This window comes from Fringilla coelebs, assembly GCF_963513975.1.
Source record: "Fringilla coelebs genome assembly, chromosome: 1".
Taxonomy (NCBI): Eukaryota; Metazoa; Chordata; class Aves; order Passeriformes; family Fringillidae; genus Fringilla; species Fringilla coelebs.
In genome coordinates, this window is record NC_140028.1 from 138,647,205 (window position 1) to 138,668,303 (window position 21,099).

At 42.8% G+C, this 21,099-nt stretch overlaps 1 protein-coding gene across 6 annotated transcripts in view; it reads right to left on the bottom strand.

The window, feature by feature from the left end:
* Nucleotides 1–12,594: 12,594 nt before the first annotated feature.
* ARHGAP12 (Rho GTPase activating protein 12) overlaps nt 12,595–21,099 on the bottom strand; it is a 75,061-nt gene continuing 66,556 nt past the window's right edge. For 5 of the 6 annotated variants that reach the window (XM_084222493.1, XM_084222492.1, XM_084222491.1 and 2 more), the window contains 5 exons: nt 18,923–19,021; nt 16,806–16,883; nt 15,909–16,043; nt 15,537–15,639; nt 12,595–15,150 (listed from right to left, as the gene is read on the bottom strand). In XM_084222493.1, coding sequence (XP_084078619.1) covers nt 14,976–15,150; nt 15,537–15,639; nt 15,909–16,043; nt 16,806–16,883; nt 18,923–19,021 — 590 coding nt within the window. In that variant the 3' untranslated portion in view covers nt 12,595–14,975. Of the gene's footprint in view, nt 15,151–15,536; nt 15,640–15,908; nt 16,044–16,805; nt 17,791–18,922; nt 19,022–21,099 lie in introns of those variants that run through there. The other variant, XR_014616789.1, reaches the window with a different exon arrangement.

Here is a 21,099-nt window from a genome sequence, read left to right on the forward strand (position 1 = left end):
TGTATGACATTTCTTCCTGTGGCTCATTCCTTCACCTGGCCCGGATGGCTCCCTCTGGCCACCTCACACCTGGAGACTGCGGCTCCACCATCCTCCTTCTGCTGGCTCTGCTCAGTGTGCATGTGCCTGACAGTTCAGGTAGTGGCTTTGGCAGAGATTTGTACCTTCTGACCCTTTGTTGCATGCCAGTTTCTGCAGCAGCCATGGTCTCAGTGAGCTCTAAGAACAGTGCAGTGTCCTCCCCCACATGGGTGAGCTGTGGCTGCACTCACAGTCTATCCAATCCTCCACCCTCCCATCACCAGTGCATGAGTTGCAGGGTAGAGAGTCTGGGGATTTTTACCAAGTTCTCTTATCTGCAGAAAAATTCCCTGAGTTTCTCCCTCATCCTGCCTTGGAGATGCAATTGTTTCTTGGTGTGGATATTTTTGTCTTGTTTTAATTTTTTTTATTGCCTTGTTATTTTTACCATTTGCTTCACTTTTACAAAGGCCTTTGCTGAGCCTGGTTTCCAGAGGAGAGAAACTCCTGCAGATGCTGTCTTTCACCCTTCTCAGCATTCTGCATCCTGAGCTTTAGCCTGATGGCTTTTCTCCTTTCTACCCTGTGTCCTGGCAATGTAATATTATAGACAGTCCATGACAGAGCCCAGCCAAGATGAGCTTATGCAACTTCACAAGCTTTTTCTGTAAAGACATCATCTTGCTCTTTTAAGCAACTGTTATTTGAACTAGTGTGTAAATCTTGGCAATGCAGTGTGGAGTAATAAATAATTAAACAATTATTTTGACAAACAATAAAGACACACCTTTGACATTTTCAGTTATATGAACATGTTTCTTGTAAAAGCTTTATTTTGCACACTTTAAATACAGCAAATATTCATTTCTCCAATGGCTCTGTTACAGTGGGAATCTTCATCTTGTTTGTCTGCACAGCTTTGAGTAAGGTCATTGAGCCAAGCAATTAATAAAAGGGGCCTCGAAAATTAAGGTTTCTGAAATAACTTTAATTTGGTCCTTCACCCCCCAGTGTTTGTGCCCCACAAGGGGAGGTGTAGAAAGCTCATCTGGCATCTCGTGGCCCCTCAGTGGGCACATGTTCAGTGCAAAGATATTTTAGCTGGCAACCTCCAGCTGGAATTTATTGCCCATGTGCAGTCTGAAAGTTTTCACAGACTCAAAAATTGGCCAAATTTGGTCAAGCTGCATGGGAACGAGAAAATCTCATCACCAACATGAGACCTCTCAGCCACTTTCTGAATTTCTGCCTTGAACAATAGATGTGCTAATGCTTCCCACTGAAGGCCTGTCACCTCAGGGTCTCCCCCTGAGCTCCTACCGAGGTTTCTCTGAGCAGGTTTTGTGACAGTGCCTCTCAAACATTACAAACCAAAGTAGAAATCCCACACAGCAAATCTTGTAAACTTTTCTGCTCTTGATGGGTTTATAATCCACCAGAAAATGGTCTTGTATTGAAGAATTTTGGACTGCCTACAGTATTCATAATTATAAATGCTGGCATGCTTTGGGAAAGAGGTGGAGGGAGGTGAGTGATTCTTGCTGAATTATGGGAGATATAAAATGTAAGATGAGGAAAAAGAAATAGAAGGAGATAGAGAAAAGAGAGAAATATTAAAAGGATCTAGAGGTAAAGGCAAGTTGCAGCCTTTACAATGTAGGAGAAAACCCCTAAAGTGTGCCGGCGGTTGATCTGGGATGAGACACCCCAAAGCACTTTGCCTAATCATGTCCTGCTCCCAGGCCATGGAAACTCACAGCTAGTGCCAGGGACTGTGACCTTAAAGCAGCATTTACTTCCTCTGGTGCAAAGCTTTTTTTTAAGTCCTGTGTGTAAGCAGAAGCTGCTTTCAACCACCCTCTAACCAGGGAGCTGCTCTTTGGTCCAAGCTGGATTCCTCCTCTGGGAGAGTGAGCTGGGCTGCAGAGATGCTCTGAGGGTGAGAATTGAACACACTTCCTAAGCATGGTCTGTGCCTCTGGCACACTCCTTTTTCTTCCTTGCTCACTTGGTTTATCATGTCCAACAGCACACAGGTCTCATTTCCTCTTCTTCCCCTCCCTGCAAGCTGCTATTGCTTCAGTGAGTCATCAAATACCCGTGTGGGGACTGGTGGAAGATGGTGATGTGGTGCTGACTGGAGCAGAGGGACACACACAAACAAAATATTTTCTGCCTGAAAGAGTCTGACCAGCGCTAGTGAAGCCAATGCCTGTCCCTGCCCCACAGAGAAAACTCTGCCTGGCTCTGTGCAGGGTCTGGGTGTCACCAGAAACCTCTGTTAGGGGTTAAGAAGAAGGCCAAGAGCTCATGGCAGATGCAGGAAGAGGCTGCATGAGCCTCAAGTGATCCTTTGGGATGTGATGAAGCATCTGACTGAGATGCTTCCCTGTGTGAACCACTTCACAGTGCTGATCTGTGCTGACTCACAGAGCTGAGGCTGTACCTTATTTCAAGCTGCTCTGCACTCTTAGGCTGACTTTCAAATATCTTTCCTGCAAAGATGAAAGATGCTAAGAAGCAGGTCCTATAGTTGCCTCTCAGACACCCCTCTCTCTTACATATAATCCAATAACATGTAAAATGGTAGACAGCAGCTCTCAGAAATGTCATACAAAGTGTTCTTTAAAAAAAAAACAAAAACAAAAACAAAAAAAACCAAAACAGTCCAGCTTTCAAAATAAAACTAATATAACTCACAGTGCTTCTGTCCCCAGTACCAGAAGGCTTAACTCTGGGGGACATTCAGAAACAAGCAGTGCTTAAAAACAAAGAGGTTAGAGGTGCAAAATGTAGATCCAGACTGCATGCCCACCTGGGCCTGGGGTCCAGGCTTGGGAGGGATGGAAATCTGAGAGACAGGCAGCTGCACAGATTCATGAGCATGAAGATGCTTTTCTTACCTTCTGGCTGTTGGGGCCTATAAAGTACACAAGAATTTTTAAATAGTGCTTTGGAGTCAAAACACCATTTTCTTAGTTAACCTGTTGGGATGAGCAATGGTTGTTTACAACCTTAATGAATCTGTACCTCAAGACAGGAGGGCTGCATGTGAAGTTTAATTAAGATTTGCAGAGGACTTTCTGCTCTCACCCATCCCCAAGCTGCTGGTACAACACTGGAGGGAGGTTGAGGCCTCACTGCTGAGCACAGATGGTGGAGGTGCAGAGGGTAGCACCCATCTGGGAGCAGCAACACCAACACACTCAAAATCCTCCCAGTGGAGCTGTAGATGTGTTAACATCAGCACCAAGGCTGTGTCCAACGCAAACCTTTTGGCACCAGACAAGGGCAACTTCTAAAAAAGATATTGCCTGCACGCTGCTTTTATGCACTTTTACATCATCATGTGCCAAAAGGAGAAAGGGAAGAATTTTGAAAACATTCTCTTCTTTCTGTGTTTTCTCTGGGAATAGATAAATATTTCACATTAACTATGTTCGTCTGCCAATTTTTGTCGTGAGAGCACTATCTCCAAATTGTAGAGCCTGTGAATTATAGTGGTAAACGCTGTATTGCTTTGACCTTTTGAAATGTCTCCAGCATGACTGGCTGCCTGTCCTCCCCTTCCCCCAGAGGTCAGGCAGGTTGTAAATATAGGCGAAATGGAATAGCCAGATAATCAAATTGAACCCATTTCACTGCAGTGCGGTGCAATCACAGCACAGCGAAATTCCATCAGCGTCGGGGCTGCATTTCCAGCGCCACGGAAATCGCTCTGTAACTGTCCACACAACCCGAGGAGCAGGGCTTGTCATCTGCCACAGTCTGGGCTCTGCATTTTTAAGCCTCCTTAAGCAAAGAAAAAAAGAAATCCCAAAGCCGCATAAAAAAGGGTAAGCAATAGGCTGACATTTCAAAAAACACATCATCTGAAAAGAATTACCTTGACATATAGGATGATTGATAAGTTATATTTTCCTTGTCGGTGGGTTGCTTTTTTCCTTTTCTTTTAAAGACTCTAAAATGCTTCCTCTGGTCCACAGCAGATAACAGAATTGCTTGCTGCATCACCTGAGTATGCCTTCTTCAAAGAATAAGTATTTTAGTCATTATATTAGCAACAGCATTGAAGTACGGCACATAAGTAGTGATACAAAGAGCACCATAACTCTCATTATTCATGAGGATGGAATTTAGAAGCAATGTCCCTTGACCAAGCAAGACAAAAACCTGGAAGTAGAAATCCATATAGATGTTTTTTTGGTAGTAGGAGCCAAGCACAGCGCTGTGCTTGTGTTTCTTGCAAGCCCAGAGATGTTAGCAGTGGGGTAGCGGGGCATAATTGATGTTTACTTACAATCAGCATCTTTCTGTGCCAGCAATCATGGCAGACTGAAACTAAGCAGGGGAACCAGAAACCCTGCTGCTTTCAGCTGTCTGGAACAATAATTACACAGTGCCACGGCACCTCTGGGAGTCTGGCACCATTTATCCTCCCGACTCTCGGCGTTGGTTACCTGCCACAGAGCAATCCCCAAAGCAACCAATCCTCAACATCATTTTCATACAAAAGGTGGAGAGAATGATAATGGCTATGCTATTGCTCTGCCTTCAGAAACCCAGGCTGATGGCTTAATTGAGGTTAAAATAAGCTCCAATCAGAGAGGTAAAAACTTAACAGGGCTACTTAATCTTATATAAATACAAGAGAGATACAAGTGCATGAGGAGAGAATAATAACTGACTCTGGTGAGGTTTCTATGGAGAATAATCATTAGCCAAGCAGTGAACAGATTGGACTGGGAACAGGCTATTTAGCATTCATGCCCTGGTGGTAAAGGCTTTGAGCTGGAGCCTAATTTGAATTTTAGGGTTGGGTTTAAAAAGAATAGAAAAGAAAAGAAAAAACCCACCCTGTCTGGAGCGAACAGCATCAACCTAATTTTTGCCCTAGACTGTGCCAAAGAAATTCAACTGACTTTTACTCTGTCACCTAAGTGCAGATTGTCTAATACAAGAGAGAAGTAATTGCAGGGCACGAAGGTTTTTAGTTGTCTCAGGAGCAGGGATTTGCCCTGCCCAGGGCAGTGTCCTCAGCCCTGTTTGCGCCTCCTCCCTCTCCCCACACTCTTTGTAAGGCTGAGCAGGCAGCCCAGCCTGCTGCCCTTCAGCAGCAGCACTGGGAATGCTACCAGAAAAATAAATTTTAAAATAGTTTGATTTTGTTTTACATTTTTATTCTCAGAAATAATTCCCTTTTTAGAGCTTGAAATTAAAATATTTACTCTTTCACAAATCACTGGAAAGGTTTGGCAAAACTCGGATGCTTTTATTTTTTAGGCTTGCAGATTATTGCTTATCTGTTTTGTTAAGTTAAATTAGATGTTAGATTTCAGAAGTATTTGCAAACACTACTTTCATGCAATGGCCCTTCAAATAGGAGCTATAATTTAAATCCTTTTCTGCTCTGCTTTTTTGTTGTTGGGTATTTTTTTACCAGCTGCTTGCAAGAGTGGTTTCTGTTACAGTCACTTTCTTTTAAACAGACTATGTGAAAAAATGCAATAACTAGCTGGAGATGTGCAGATCCTGCCAAAGTACAGTTTCTGGGCTCTTTTTTCCTCAGTATGTATCCCAGAGATGAAGTGATGTCTTTCCCAACCAGCAGCTCAGCTGACAGTCCCATACCAGCTGCAGCTGGGCCTGGCCTCTGGATCTGTAGCTGGGGACAGATGAAGTTAGAAGCATGTATGATACCGCTGATTGTATTTCAGAGTTTATTTATTTTGGCCTAACTCAAGATCCAGCCTCTCCTGTTACTTTTTACTTAGTATTTAGTAAAGCATATCTTGTCATTATACAATTTCAAAAACATGCTGCATGCACTGTGATAGAATCTGTGGTTTGCTGGGAGCTTCTTCTGTGTACTTACTAGCTTTGCTAATAACTCCCCATTTTCCTGATCTTAGCTGGAAGTCCTTCAGCTTATTCCCATCAAGAGATAAAAATAAACTGTAGGCTGCAGCTTGGTGTAGCTGGATGCTCCATTACTGCTGCAAAGTACAAGAGTCCTCAGGAAAGCAATGAAAAATTACCCCTCTCCAGGCAGTGAAAAATGTCAGGAGCCTCATGGTCTCTGAGGCCTCAGCAGAGAATAATTATGCTGTGAACAGATTGCTCTGTGCCAGCACTCTTAAAGGGAAGGCTGTGAGACCCCCTTAAAAGGGAGATCAGAGCCCTCACATGGCACTTTTCGGGAGAAAGCAGGGAATGATAAAATGCCATACTCCCAGACTGGCTGCCTTCATTGAGGTGAGTGGTCCTGTGCCTTCCAGGACTGCTTACAACCAGGAAAGTACAGGATAAATATGATCCAGCAGATAATTGGGTGGGTATTTTTAACAAACTGAGCTGTGATCTTCATTCTGCTGGTAGCCAACAACTGGACAGTAAAACAAACAGAAAAGGAGTGTGAGGTCTCAGGCAAGGAGAGAACTTGGCCTGGAAATGTTCCTGGAATACCCACTTGCCCCTGTGCCTGTAAGCATTGCCTGGGCACTCTCCAGTCAGAGGATCCAGCCCACCCTGGCCCAGGCTTTGCCTCCTGCTTGTGCCCATCACGGCAAGGGCCAACCCTGAACTTTGCCCTGGTTGTTGTGCCTGGAGCTGGGGCCCTCCTGCCCTTGGGGAGCTGCATCCAGTGTCTGACTCCAGAAGCAGGATGAGAAGACAGAATTTTTTTTGCAGCCTGGTAGCATTCATAAGTGTGCTCTGCAGAGGAGACGTAATGAGGATGATGACCAGGACCAAGGATGACCAATGTGATGAGGTCAAGGCAATTCTGAAGCAATTTGTGCTTAATGGGTAACAGGGGCCAGAATTTGTTAGATATTTCACCTCCCTAGGAAAGGGTCTGACAGAGCCAAGTTCATTATCCTGGGGAAAGGTGACAGTGCTGTTCTGCCAGATTGAACAGGAGCAGGGTTAAGGCTGCAAAAAGAGGACCAGAGTCCTCCTAATTGTGTCTTCCCTCTCTTTTCAGCGCTTTAATTATAAAATGTGTTTGTGCAAGGCTGTGAGATGCGGGGCAGCTTGGTGGGGAGCAGAGCTTTGGGGGCGGGCAACAACTTTGCAACTTTGCCCAGGGTTTGTTTGCAGGGCAGGTGGGAGGGGGCCCAGATGGTGGGATCAAAGGAGCAGTAACTCACTCACTTTGACTGCACCATCTGCTCTGCCCTGGGTTATAATTTCCAGCTCTTTCAACTTCACCCAGGATTTGGTGACTTGTTTGGGGACCACTTTGTGTGAACAAAAAGGGAAATGGGGCTCTGCTTTGCAGACCTTGAATTTCTGTCAGGAAGGGGATTGGCCATATCTTCCACACAGCAATGCACCGTGGGGAAATCTTTACTCGACCCCAAACTACCACTGAATGGCTTTACAGGGTTTGAATTGAAGGCTTTTCATGGGTTCCTGTAAATGACAGGAAGTTCAGCTTTGTCACCCTCTTCCTGGTGTTGCAGGTGTAGTGTTGATCACCAGCTCACATAAAATAGTAATAAATATCACCTCTGTTTGTTCTTTTAATTTGTCAGCCAAATCTGCTAGACTAAGCCAAATGTGCTAGTACTTTATTTTTATTTTAATCTTGGTTCTGAATGTTCAGAGCATTAATTTTTTGTACATAATTACAAGAATGCTGAGACCCGTTACAAAGTTAAATAGTTCATTGTCACAATCAGCTTGGTCTTCAAAAAATAATCAGGCTAGATGTGTTTGGTGTTTCTGTGTCCAAGACCTCTTCTAGCTATCACAAGGTAGCTAACAGCATGGTCCTTCAATGTTGACTTTCATGCCATGAGCAGAAAGGTAATTCCAGCTTTTCCTTGTCCAGTGCACAGCTGGTGGGGCAGCTCTTGCCCAGATGACCTGACTCATGGAGGATACAGAGCAGGGACAGAGTGGCAGCTGTCATGGTCACCACTGTGGGAGACACAGAGGGGAGGGTACTGCCAAGAGGAGGGAAGGGCAACCCCTGGGTTTTCCCCATTTTGTGGCCCTGGCCCCATCCAGGATATTTGTGAGGCTTTGCGAGGTGTTCTAGGGAGACAACAGCAGGTCAGGGCTTCTGCTTTGGTGACAGCTCCTGAAAGCCATTCTTCTTCTTCTTCCCTGTCCAAAGTCTGGTTTTGGGGGTCACTGCAGTCCCTTTGCAGTGCCCTTGTTTGCCAGTGCTGCTTAAGGCTCCCTCACCCTTGCACATGGCCCAGCCCATGGAGCAGCACTTTCTGCCAGAGCCCTGGTCCCTGGCACTTCAGAAGAGCTTTGGTTCACAAGGATAACAAGAGCTACACCTAAACTTGTTCTGGAAAGGAGTCAGAGTAAACAGCTCCTCTGCCCAGACCCAGTGCAGCTGCCCATGATGATTTTCACTTTCCTCCCTGATAATTAATGCCAGTTCTCCTTGGCAACACTTCTGAGTAGATTTGTAAATTCTGGAGCACTTTGATCTATCAGCTGTTAATGTGAGCTTTTGCTCCTCCCAAGGACATGTCCCTGCAGGTGTCAAGCAGAGTGATTTGCACACCAGCAGAGCTGTGAGTGCTGCCATGGGTGATGAGACAGGTTTGCTCAACTGAGCAGTGCTCATTTAGGACGAAAATGGGAAGGAAGCCTTTGGCCAGAAGAAGTGCTTTCATTTGCTAGAGACCATGAATGGCCAAGTAGGAACAAGGAAGCCCATGGCTAAACAGGAGGCTACTGCCAATTCCATTCACAGATTCTCCAAAACCTGGGAGGACTGCTACAATGATGATGTCTGGCCTGCAACATGCCAAGACCCTTAGATCCCAACCAAGCAAATGAGAAAGGCAGCAGGAAGGAAGGAAGGAAAGGCTCTAGTGCCCAGGCTCTGCCTTGTACAACGCAGGCAGCACTTCTGCCATCTGGCACTGGCGCTGGCAGAGCGGGATTTGCCACCAACAGCAGCACTCAACATTTGGTTGTGCTGCATCCCGCCCTCAGGTGCTCAGGCTTTCTTTTAATCTCAGGGATGCAAAGAAAGCCCAGAACACATTAGGACAACCACCTGGGGAGTTAGTTATGATTTTTAAAAGCTAATGATGCCGCCCACTGTTCAATGTTTATAATAAACTGTCTTCTCCCCCTCTTAACTAAATTGTGTATATGCAGGGTAAGAAGCTGTACCCAAGGGCCCTGAGCACTTGGCTTGCTGCACAGAGCTGCTGTACTCCATAAATAGGAAAGGTGGACAGAAAGTTATTAATTTTCATGCATTTGCTGGGAAACTTGGGCAAAAGAAAGCAACAAGAATGATCCTGGCCTACAGCTGCAGTGTTTTAATGCAAACCTGAAGATTGTGCTGTCCTCTTGGCAGCTGGCTGGCAGCTCAGCCTGCACAAGCGATGCAGATGGGGATTCAAAGGTTGCATGGAAACACATTGCTTTCCTCCAGCCCTGTGCCAAATGCAATACCTGATTGCTCAGCTTACAGACACTTCTGCAGTACCAGAGGAGAGGCACTCTGCAACATGGAGCAGCACACAGCCTGCTGTATCTATCACCTGGAAAGGAGCATTTCTCTAATTCTCTAGCCCATGGCTTTCTGTGGATGATTGCTTTGTGGTGAAGTGTCCATGGCTGTGTGTCCTGTACCTCAGCCCTGCCAGGAAAGCAGCACTCTGGGCAGAGCACAGCACATTCCAGGGCTCCAGACTCTTGTCCAAATAAGGAAGCAAAAGGTCCGAGCTGGATCAGAGCAGGACTAGTGCATCAGTGAGAACAGCACTTCAGTCTGAAACAGCTTTGTCATAGCAGGAAATACAGTGGCATCCCTCAACCTGCCAGAGCAGGGGCATTACCTTTTGCTCAGCTTTTCCTCACAGAAGAAAGCTGTGAAGTTGAGCAGCTCACACGTGTGTGTTGGCAGGGGCCTGGCAAGGCCAGCACCCACAGAAGATGCATTCAGTCACTCTGTGCCAGGGAGAACACCCCTGCAGCCAGGAGAGCTTGGGGACAGCACTGTGCAGGTCAAGCCCCTGCAGTCCAAGCACCGCCCAGCCCAGGCTGACAGGAGAGGTTTTCTTGTAAAGAGGTGATTTTCCAGCTCTGTTTCTAGGTTAGTTGCTTCCTTTACTGGAACAATTGGACACTTGCATGCAGGAAGCCACCAAGCCACCACCAGCTCAGCATCACCCTCTTCATAAAGGCAGAGAGCACTGGCACATCAATGGCCAGGAAACACTGCCAGTGGTTTGATTCCAGTCATTTGGCTGCAGCACTTGATGAACCAGACAGGCTGACCAATGTTCAACATGTATTTTCCAATGCCTGATATAAGAAATGACAGCTTTTAATTACAGTACTTAATTTTTTAGAGGACAGCTGTTTCTTTCACATTATGAATTAACAAGCTACTCTGAGCAGATCTGAACTGTGCAAACAGATCTAAACTAGTTGTGAAGGTAGTTTAGCTTGGAGCTTTATTCTTTTGGCATGCTCCCACTTTTGAGCTTCATGCATTTGTTTCTTCTGGTGTGCTGAGGCTGTAGCAGACAGGACCACCAGTGTTTCTCAGGATCTGCTCCCACAAGGGACCTTGGATGGGGCCCTCAGTGCCACCAGAACAACATTGCCAAACTGAGAACAAGTTTATTTTTGTATTGCACAGATGCTGGTTGAAGGGACATAGTTCTTGACTCCCATTAGCTCTCAGATGCTTGTGTCCAGGGAAGTTAGACACAAGTGCATCCCTGAGGAGCTGACACAGAGAAGCCACTCCAGAAAAGATGGAGAAAGGCAGGTACTGGTGCTTTGCAATGTTACTTAAATCCACCTGTTTGCAGAGCAAATGACCCTTAAAAACATAGCCAGGCCTTCATCTGTATTTTAAGACATGCAAAAGAAGAAAAAGAGAAAATAAAAAGCAACTCCAGCCCACACTCTTGGCAGCTTGGCTCTCTCCCAGGTCCCTGGCCTGGATTCCTGCAGTTCTGGGTGAGTGTTTCTTTGCTATCTTGCTTGTCCATCACACCTGCTTTGTCTGTTGCCTTCAGTGTTCTGCATTTACTTATTCCCACACTCAGGATCTCTCCCCTTCCCCAGCCCACTATATATTAGTGTAATAAGGTGTAAAATGAGACTCTATGAAAAATAAAACTGACACTGTACCGCCTTGTTCCACTTTGTGTTCTAAGTTTGCTGAACACAACACAGATTTCTTTTATTTTTTTAAAGTAGCAGCTGAAACGAGAATCTGTTTGGGGAAGTTGTAGGAAACTAATATTAGAGCTGCCATTTAATTCTCAAGGCAATAAAATGGACGGAGAGGCCAAGTCGCCTCTGAATGTCTTTCATGTTGGTTTGTTACACAGTGTGAGCTTGTTTTACAAGTGCTCTGTTTACAAGAATGCTGGGGGAGCTGGAGAGGGGGGGATGTTCATTTAAGCCCCACATTCACATAGGGCTACTTTTGTAAAGGCCTGATCCAGTCCTACCAGCTGCTTGCCCACAAAACTTCCCAATTGTGGAGGCTAATTAAGATTCTTCAGAGGAGCTCTCCTCTCCCCAGCGGCTGCAGGCAGCCTCATCAGACATGCTGTCCCTCCCCCTGGGCCCGGCAGAATGCCCTACTGTGCCTGGCTTACGTTATGCCTTATGAATTAACCAATTGATTCTGAAAATATCACTACTTTAGGGCTAAATAAAGCTGTTCCCTTCAAGGGGAAAAGAGGCAGGGCTCGGCCTAGGAATGAACTGATACTGTGTTACCTATAAACTCCCTTCTCTCTCATGCTGCACCGAGAGGATTCTCTTGCCAGGATACAGTGAGTTGAGTACAAAGGGAATTCATCATGGATTTCTGTGAAAATAGGGAGGCTTTCCTGAGCCTGGACAGTAAGCATGACCTATCCACTTGCAAGTTAATAAAGCTTCCTTCATGTAACTCTGACTTAAAAAAATTAGTTTACGTGAAATGAATGTGGATATTTGCCTTGTCTTTTTTGTGCCCACTTCTCTCTCAAGCTTCGAAGTGAAGAAACCTGTAACCAGTACAGATCAAGCATGGCTGAAAGTTGCTTGGTACTACTGCTGTGTAGCTGAACACAGCTCTAGAACAAAAATTTCAGCTGGCACAAATACATAATATTGGACCTCCAGGCTCTTTTGAGTGGTCATGGCCCCCAAAAAATTATAGTCAGGCTTTAAACTGATTTTAAACCAGAACCAAATCTGATGTAGAGCCTGAACTGAGGAATATAAAAAATTAACTATGTTTCATCTGATACACATAGCTTTCCCCTGGTGTGTTTGTGCAGATCCCTCGTTTTGATTACTTAAAAGAAAGCTAACTGCAGGAACAAGACAAGATCTTTAAAGCACTGAAGAAACCTTATGTGGTGACATACATCATTTCATGCTGGCCACAACAAATGTACCATCAGCTTGGACTTCCTCCTCTTCCTGAATGTCTCAAGTGTTTGCCTACACCTCCTTAAATTAAAAAGAATCCTCCTCCCTCCCCAAACTAAAAATTAGAATATTAAGACAACTTCACTGCACAAAACCATACTAGATATTGTAATAACAAAATGCTTTATTTTTGGGGAATACAAGGAAAAGTGTGACATCCTCATAATCAAATTGCTTTGAAAAGGCATTCTTCCTTTCAAAAAGGTAACACTCGCAACAAAAGGTGACCGGTGAACAAGCCCTCTCATATAGCAGCAGGAATTCTTCCTTTACAGCCAAAGGCAGGGTTTGAATAATGTACAGCCACAGATTCCAACTCAGTCAATATTTTCTAGCAGGTTAGGGCACAGGCTCAGCACTGCTCGGTGTGACAGCCCAGAGGGAGGCTGACAACACACCTCTGAGACAGAGCTTTCACAGTTCTCACCCAGGTCGCTTTGCAACAAACCACAAGACTTCACCATTACCACAAGAAGACACTGAGAAAGCCACAAGGTTACTAATCTCCTCGCTCATCTCCAAAAACTTTTCATGCAAGCCCTATGCTCGTGAAATTCTCGTACCATCAGTCTGGTTACAGCTCAGTGTGTCACCGCACGTCCCCTCTGCTGGCAGCCAGGGCTGTGACAGGGACACGGCAGAGCCAAGGCTACTGACACAACCCCCTCCTCAACGTAACTGTTTCCTGTACAGCGGGCTCCAAGCTGGGATGTGTTTTAAAGACTGCAAATTTATATCCATAAATTACTTCTGCCCTCTCTGAACCTTATGTTAGAATTCAAGTTGTTAAAGAAGGGGACTGGGAAGTTCCTAAAATTGTCAGGTTATAAAGCAGGCATTGATATTTCAGTCCAGTGTGACAGCTCTTTGTCACAAGTGGTATCCATCCATGCTAAGGGGTAAGATACATTGGTCTTGTTCAAAGGGGGCTCGTGTTGTCTGAAGTGGGTATGGTAAACTCTAAAAGAACTATTGGTTTTCTTTATTCAGGTTAGACATAACAAATATGTCAGATACAGCAGTTAGTCTAGAAAAATACATTTAAAAAAATCTTCAGCAAACCATGCTCCCTGTAACAAAATCTTTCAAAACCAATTTTACAAATTATTCTACATTAATGTAAAAAGAAAATCTTAAATTCAGCATAGTGGATTCCATCAAACATCTATCTATCAAAACATGACTTTCACTATCTGCAGATGTTAGAATTCATAATACATTTTTCTAATGTATCCTGTACATATTAAATAATCTAAAAGGCTCTTCTTGTAGTGCATTAACAATTTAGCAAGCACACTCAGTATTTTTCCAGTACCATTTGCATTACAGTTATTTGCCCGCAAATGTAATTAACATCTAAAAGTGCACACAGTTAGATCTCCCTCCCTCCCCATAACCTGTTTCCCTGCTGAAACCCAGACATCCACTGGAAACATTATGCTACTGTAGCTAATCTACCCATGATTAGAAATGTGTGACTAAAGTGGTCTTCAACTATACAGGAACTGATATATACAGGAATCAAAAGGACAGCCTGTATTTACATCAAGAATGAACTTCCACTACCACAGCATTATACCAAGAACTCAATACAGTGTTACAGTCGGTATTTACTTAGGACTTTAGCTTTAGATCAGTATTACACAAAACTTAGCTCAGGACATACCCTGAAAAAATGAACATGTTTATTAAATATTACTTCTATTATGCCCCACAACAAATAACCACAGCTGGATATTCTTACAAGTTCAGTGTTTGAAATAGTGTAATAGTGTGCTGCTCTATGAAGCAGCAAAGAACTTCCAGAGAGGCTGCTGGGGGAAAAAAAAGGGAGAAAGAAGAAAGTAAAAAAGTTTACAAACAAAAACAAACAAACAAACAAAAAAGCCCCACAAAAAAAAAAGACAAAACAAAAAAAACCCCAAAAACAGAAAAACAGGCGAAAAAGAAGGACAGAGGGCAGCAGACATCAAGGGAAGAATTAGATTTGAATAACTAAACCAAACTGTTAGCGCAAGTCTAGGACAGTCAGGCATGCAGAAACCCCTTGGAAAAGTGTCATACAGATCTAAGTAGGTTGTAATAAACAAGCTTAAGATGTAACTTCACTGAATTTTTCCATACTGGGAAAAATGGTAGGACTTTTCCCCATCATATGGAAGAATTTTGAGATTAAATTCCAGATTATCCAGTCTGAGATTATTAGCTTTACTCTCCAAGAAATCCAGTGTATGAACCTATACTAAATTTTTCCAATGATACTTTAAAAAGGCAAACTATAAACTTTTCAATTTATTTTTTATATTGAACTTTTCAAAGAAATCTGAAGTGTTGTCTTTAATTCGCATTTAAGTGGTCAAACATTTATCCTGTTTCATCCCCCCCCCAAAAGTGCAAAAAACAAGTTGCTGCTTGGTCCACAAACATAAAACATCAAAATCATATACAGCAAGAGGTTTTCCTTCTGATGGAGTACTGCTGCCAACCCATCACTTCCAGTTTCTTCTCCAAGAAAAATGTCAGCGTCCAAAGATGGAATTCAATTCCAGTAGAATTAACTCTACAATCTGATTCTGGTATACTGTGTGGACTGCTATGTTACCAGTCTCTTTCTCTGGTTTTAATAAGGTTGGACCAAAAACTATTGCTATACTTTGATAGGTCATTCGGTTCTTTTCTCCATTTTCTACAACTCTGAAAGAGAAAACAATACACAAGAAGAGATTTATCAGTGTTAGGGCAATAGGATGACAGAAAAAGACACATCCCAAAGCAAATGGCTATTCAGAGTATTTATTTAACGAGCAGTCTTGCTATTAAGACATACAGCTGCTGCAATTCCCCTCTCTATGAAAAAAGTCTCACAGTCCCTCTAAAGGACTTGGCAGCAAGCATCACAACTATGCAACATACTGGCTCAAGTCTGGTGCTCTGCAAGCTCATATCCAGACTGATCCATGCTTTTATCAAGTCCAATATAAAAAATGCAGTAAGAACAGTCACTTGGTACTTTAAATTGGATTCTTTATCTTTAAGGAAAGATCAGCAACACAAAGCCTTTCCTTCTATCTGTCACTTACCTCTTCAGGTGTCTAAAGAGTACCTGCATCGTGTCCTGATTTGGTTTTGGCAACTGCTTGATTAAATCTTTAACAGCAGGGACACGCTGCCTTGGTTCTTGCTCTGCAAAAGGGTGAGGTTGAGAAACAAAAGTTCAGTATTTTTGTTTAAAACTTCAGCATAAAATTAAGGAGGCTGGGAAAGAAAGCCGCGATTTGCAGTGCTTATCCGAGATAGGACACTGCCACCTCCCGGCCGGCCCCGGCAGCACGGACAGGCAATTCCAGACAAGTCACCCTGTTCACAACCAAAACAACCTTCTGACGTCCAAAACAATTTTTAGAATTGTACAGGACTTATCCAAACACCATATGCAAGTTCTCCAGACTTACTAATTGCATTGACAAAGTCATTGAAGTGGTTGTAAGTGAACAGTGGCTCTGGCAATTCTCTGAAGAACATTTTTAGAGCTCCTGTAATGACATGTATATCTTCCCATTTACTGTCATTCAAGTCCAGCTTCTCATCTGAGAGAGAAAAAAAAGTAATTAATGATAATACTTCAACTATAAAGGCTCTTTTTCTTTTTAATTAACCCAACTATTCTTCTGTACTTATTGCTTTCAAAGTAGTGAAGACTTGCTCCACTTCAGCACATTCCATATCCCAATCTGGGATACAGAGCTGCAGCAGCAGATGGAGATGGCTAAACTCTGCCTACTGCCCTACTCCTAGGGCATTTTCCAGAAAGGAACAAGAGCTGCTGACACAGTACAAATTTTACTGTCAATCAGGAAATGAGAGGTTAGATTCTGGGTGGGCTATGCTAAGATACTGCCAGAAGAAAGGGTTTTATACACAGAGTACAGCGAAGAGGAGCTAAGCCCTCTACCCACTAAAAGGCAGTAGCAAATCTCACTAAAAAGCCCATAAATTTACAGTTTTAATGCTGGTGAAAGCTTAACATGCTTGCTGGTTTTCCATAAAGTAGTGAGTTGTTTTGTTTGAAACAATTCCACTTCCTCAAATTCTATTACCATCTTTTTTTAGAATTCTGTTCTAGCAATGCCTCTATCGTCCACACTAAACTAAACCTCCAGAATATCAGGTTTTTCAAGTAATGTGTGTTACACAGTCAGTTCTGTGATTGTGAAGTAACTTTACTTTGAGGATGACAGTCATGTCTCATGATATACTACAGTTACAGAGAAATCTTTTTCCTTAGCTTTCTATGGACTTCAACAATTTGAAAATATATGCCAGTGTTAATATAACTGGAGGAAGCTTACCATGATTGACTGCAAATCTCAGCTTCTGTATCACTGCAAGATTGCCACTAACTCTGTATAAGCCATCAATATCTAATCCTGAAACAAAGGGATAAATCCATTTTAATAACTTACATATGTATAGGTCTGATTAGCAAAATTAAAAGCAAAGGAAACCCACCTTGTAACAAAGAAATAAAAAGTTAAACTATCTTCTTTTGATGGACAGGGCATATAAACCAGAGGGGGTTTAATTTGCTGACACAAGTTTGGCAGCATTGAGCTCAAAGTAACCTCCAAAACTTTCTATTCAAGTAGTGATGAGGCAACAGCTCCAAGTTTCCCCAATGAGATCAGATGTCTTGTTTAAGATGCTCTTGGTGGGTGGGCAGGGAATACATGGGAGTCCAACATGCAATAACCAGGTATTTTGTGGATACAATGTTCAATTTTTAATGTATGGTTAAGAAAAACCCAATCAAGTCATGCATAGAGAGCATCTCAAAGTTGTCAAGTGACCAGGTTTACAAGGAGAAGGAATGAGGCACATGCACACTCAGAGCTACCCAACAGCCTACAGAACTAAAATGGGCAGCCCTTGCCTTACAGGACCGCACACTTGACCAGAAAAGAAGAAAACTGCGTCTCTGTGGTTGCTACTGCAGTTACTCAGCAGTGATTAGGAGGTAAAGAATTTATCTGAAAAGCCACTTGGATGCAGCAGGTGAGTCAGTGCCACTGAGAGGGTGAGTGTTGCCAGAATACCTGCAAGTCCCTGTAGCTCCTGAAGGAGTTGTCTGATGCAACAGAGCACAGTTACCAGCACCATCTGACATATCCCTTTTCCCCATAATCCACTAGTCATTCCTTTACAGAAAGAACTGATCTGAGGTGTATTGGTAGAAGGAAGAGTTGGAGAGGTAGGGAAAAAAAGCTGTTCATTTCTGTCAGCTTCCCCTCAGGTTTTTAAAAAAGGAAAACTTCACTATCTTCACTGCAGTCCTGCCTTTAAAATAAAAAAATATTTAAAAAAACAAACCAAAAAAAAAAAAGGAACAAAGCAAAATAACCCCTTTCTCACAATCTTCAGATCACAAATGGAATAAAGCCTGCAGCCACAAGCAAGGTGGCAGTTTGTCAAACTGAAGTAATGCAATGGAAGCAGTTTTTCTCCCCTCCCAGGCCATAAGATAGAGCACTGACAAAGAGGACTACAGGCTAAATGAAGATCCCATGGAAAATGCCTTAGAATTCACATGTATTCCCCTGTAACACTTACCCTGATACTCAAGGGAAAGTTCTCAGATTAACGGACTGGTAAATATCTGAATGATGATTATGGAGATTCCATAATCCCCTCTCAGTCATCTTTTCCAAGAGATAAGGCAAAGACAACAGCGAGAAACAGGCAAGAAAACCCACAGAGACTACAGCCAAGTCAGGAGTCACAACCAACGCATTTTCAACACAAATGTGAAGATGTGCTTTACAGCAGAAAACCCAGAATGTTACATGTAGCTTTCAAACATAGTGTTCTCAGTTGTTAGGTAGGAAATACATATTTTCAATCAAAGCAAACAAAAACTGAGTCAATATGTGGACACTGATAATCTCCAGAATTGTATAAAATATAGCAATTTGTGTGACTGGCTGAAGGGCATCAAACAAACAGGCTGGTCTTCTGGCAGTCAGTGCGTACACAGAGCTGGAACAGAACTTTTCCTAAAAGTTCATTTTAAGGAAGTTTTAACTGAAGTGATTGTTAGCATGCTTAAACATTCCAAAAATGTATTTCAATTGTCTCACTTTTAATCTGAAAAGAAAAACTTGATGAGCTGAGCTCTTCTACTACTTCTTGTACTCCTTCTTCCTTTGGAGCCTTGCTGCCAGAGGGCTGTCCTGCCTTTTCCTCAACTTAAAATATTCTGAAGCAGATTAGTTTCTCAGATATAAGATTTCCTCCCCTCTCCCCACTTTGGATCCCACCTATGTCCTCACTCTTGAAAACCCAATGCTACCTCCAGATACAAGTCTCAGATTAGCTTCCAGAAATAAACCAACAGCATTTTAAGATTAAAATGTTCAACATTAAGAGTGGTGAGCCAGAGAGATTTTGTAAACAAAAAATTCAACCATACCATGTTCTTCAACATGCTCAATGCACAGCTTCACGAACTTTGGCACCGTGCTGTTTTCTCTTTGACACAAGCTGGTGAGATTTGAACCAAAAACTTGATCTGGAACCAAGTAAAGAGACTGATTTACAGTGGAACAGGACACAAGTGACAGAACTAGTTCAGGTTAAAACAAACCTCTACAAAGGGCAAAGTCTACTGGATACAATTGTCGCAGCATTGGAGAGGAAACAGGAAAGTTTTGAAAAGAGTTCTCAGCAGCTCCCAGCGAGAAAAGCTCCCAGTAAGAAGAGCGTCAGCAGCTACACAAACGTGAGCCTCCAAGAAAGGAAGTTTTGCTACTGAAATCCTTTTAATCCATCAGGTGATACTTTATGACTCGTTTTGTCAATAACGTTATAAGAAATGTAATGGATTCAAATGTGTCCTGTTACACTCCATTCATGTCCCAATCAACATGCATTTATTGCAATCTTTGTTAAAAATTCAAAGAGATAATGAACTTTAACCGGTGTGAAAGCTTTGGCATTGCTTGGGAAAAACCCCGGCAAAACATCATCTTTCCCTGCACCCACTGTTCGATACAGCATTATACATTAATTTACTTTAATGTAGAGTCTTCTGACATTTTTAAGTTCTGACACAAATTTCTAAATGACAGACTTTTACCTCAGAGCTCTGAACGGATGCAAGTCTGACCATGAATAGGCAACCTGGCTGCAAGGTCAGAATCTAAATACAGATATTTATGGGCAACGGTAAATCTGAATCTTATTTTCAAAACTGCACAATCCAGGGGGAGTATTTTCCATGATAAAGTGGAGCAAAAATGAAAATCAGCTTGGACAGAGAGGAGAATCTTGCAACGTCTCAGTGAATTTTAGCAGCATGTAAATTCTTCTTGCTCAGATTGTTATCACCAAAACCTTTGATAGATCCGTTTCTATGACTTTCATCAAAGATGCCCAAATAATAGATGGCCTCTTCTGTTCAGATGCATGAAAGTGACATGGGGTCTTGAGAGAGAGAAGCAAAGATTCCACTCTTAAAGGGAAGGAGTGTTTGTTGGTTTGTTTACTCTGTTAAATTAGGTACGTAAGTGGCCATCTTCCCAGAATCTGGTGTATCTTACTTCAGAGCTTCTGCAAAAGAGACTGCTCTTGCATTAGCATCATGCACGGCACCTAGCCCATTTTTCATGTTCGATAATTTCAGTAGATTAACAACTCTTGCATCTTGACTGGTGCTTTGGGAAACCCAAACAGCACACCAAACCAATTTTATAGTATGGAAATGGGCATGTAATGGCATTATTAGCTGGATATGATAAGGCCAGTGGTCCACACCACCTCGGTGCTGTGGCAGCTACTCACGCAGCGAGCTTTATAAGCAGAATCAGTAGCAAAGGATTGAAAAAGCCCGCGCAGCAGAAAGCCAGGCTAGCATGCAGCTGTGGCAGGTAAAGCAATGCAGATTAGGTAGCAGAAGAAAATAGTAGCATGTAACAAAGTAATTTGCTACAACTGCCTTCGACTTTAATAACTTCAGTGCATACAGGAATAGTATTTTTTCTTCACATCTTAAAAATAATGTCTGTACTTTTGATTTTCCATGTAACAAGCTTTAAAACAGTTCCTTCTCCACTTAGGGCATGCGGTTTCAAGTGGATTTTTTCTTCCAGAGCTTTTCACTAGTTTTTCTGCTCATATTGGATTTGCCAAGCTTTCCATTTACTAAGCTTGTTCTGCAGCAGCCACAAAAGTACACTGGGCTTTTAAATGAAGACTTCTGTATTCTTCATTCATACAGTAAATGTAAAGCTGTACAGTGCCCATCCAACTTTTAAAACTTACACCATGCTTTTAAATAAAAACCAAACTCCTCATTCCTTAATGCCTTTATTAAAAATCCCATCATTAGCACGCACATGTACAAGTTAAACTTGGCTTAGTGTTCACTGTTGCCAATGTCAGAAGTTCCGTCACTGAGCCATGACATGAATACTAAGTTGTAAAGCAGAGCAAAACGTCAAAGTCTGGGAATAATGCTCCCTTATTCCAAACAAAATTTCCATCATTTACAAGTAAATTATATTTGCAGATACACAAATATATCAAATGCCACATGCAACAGAAGCACACCTGTTAAAGTATGTGGTGAGGCAAATCACAGTAGGATTT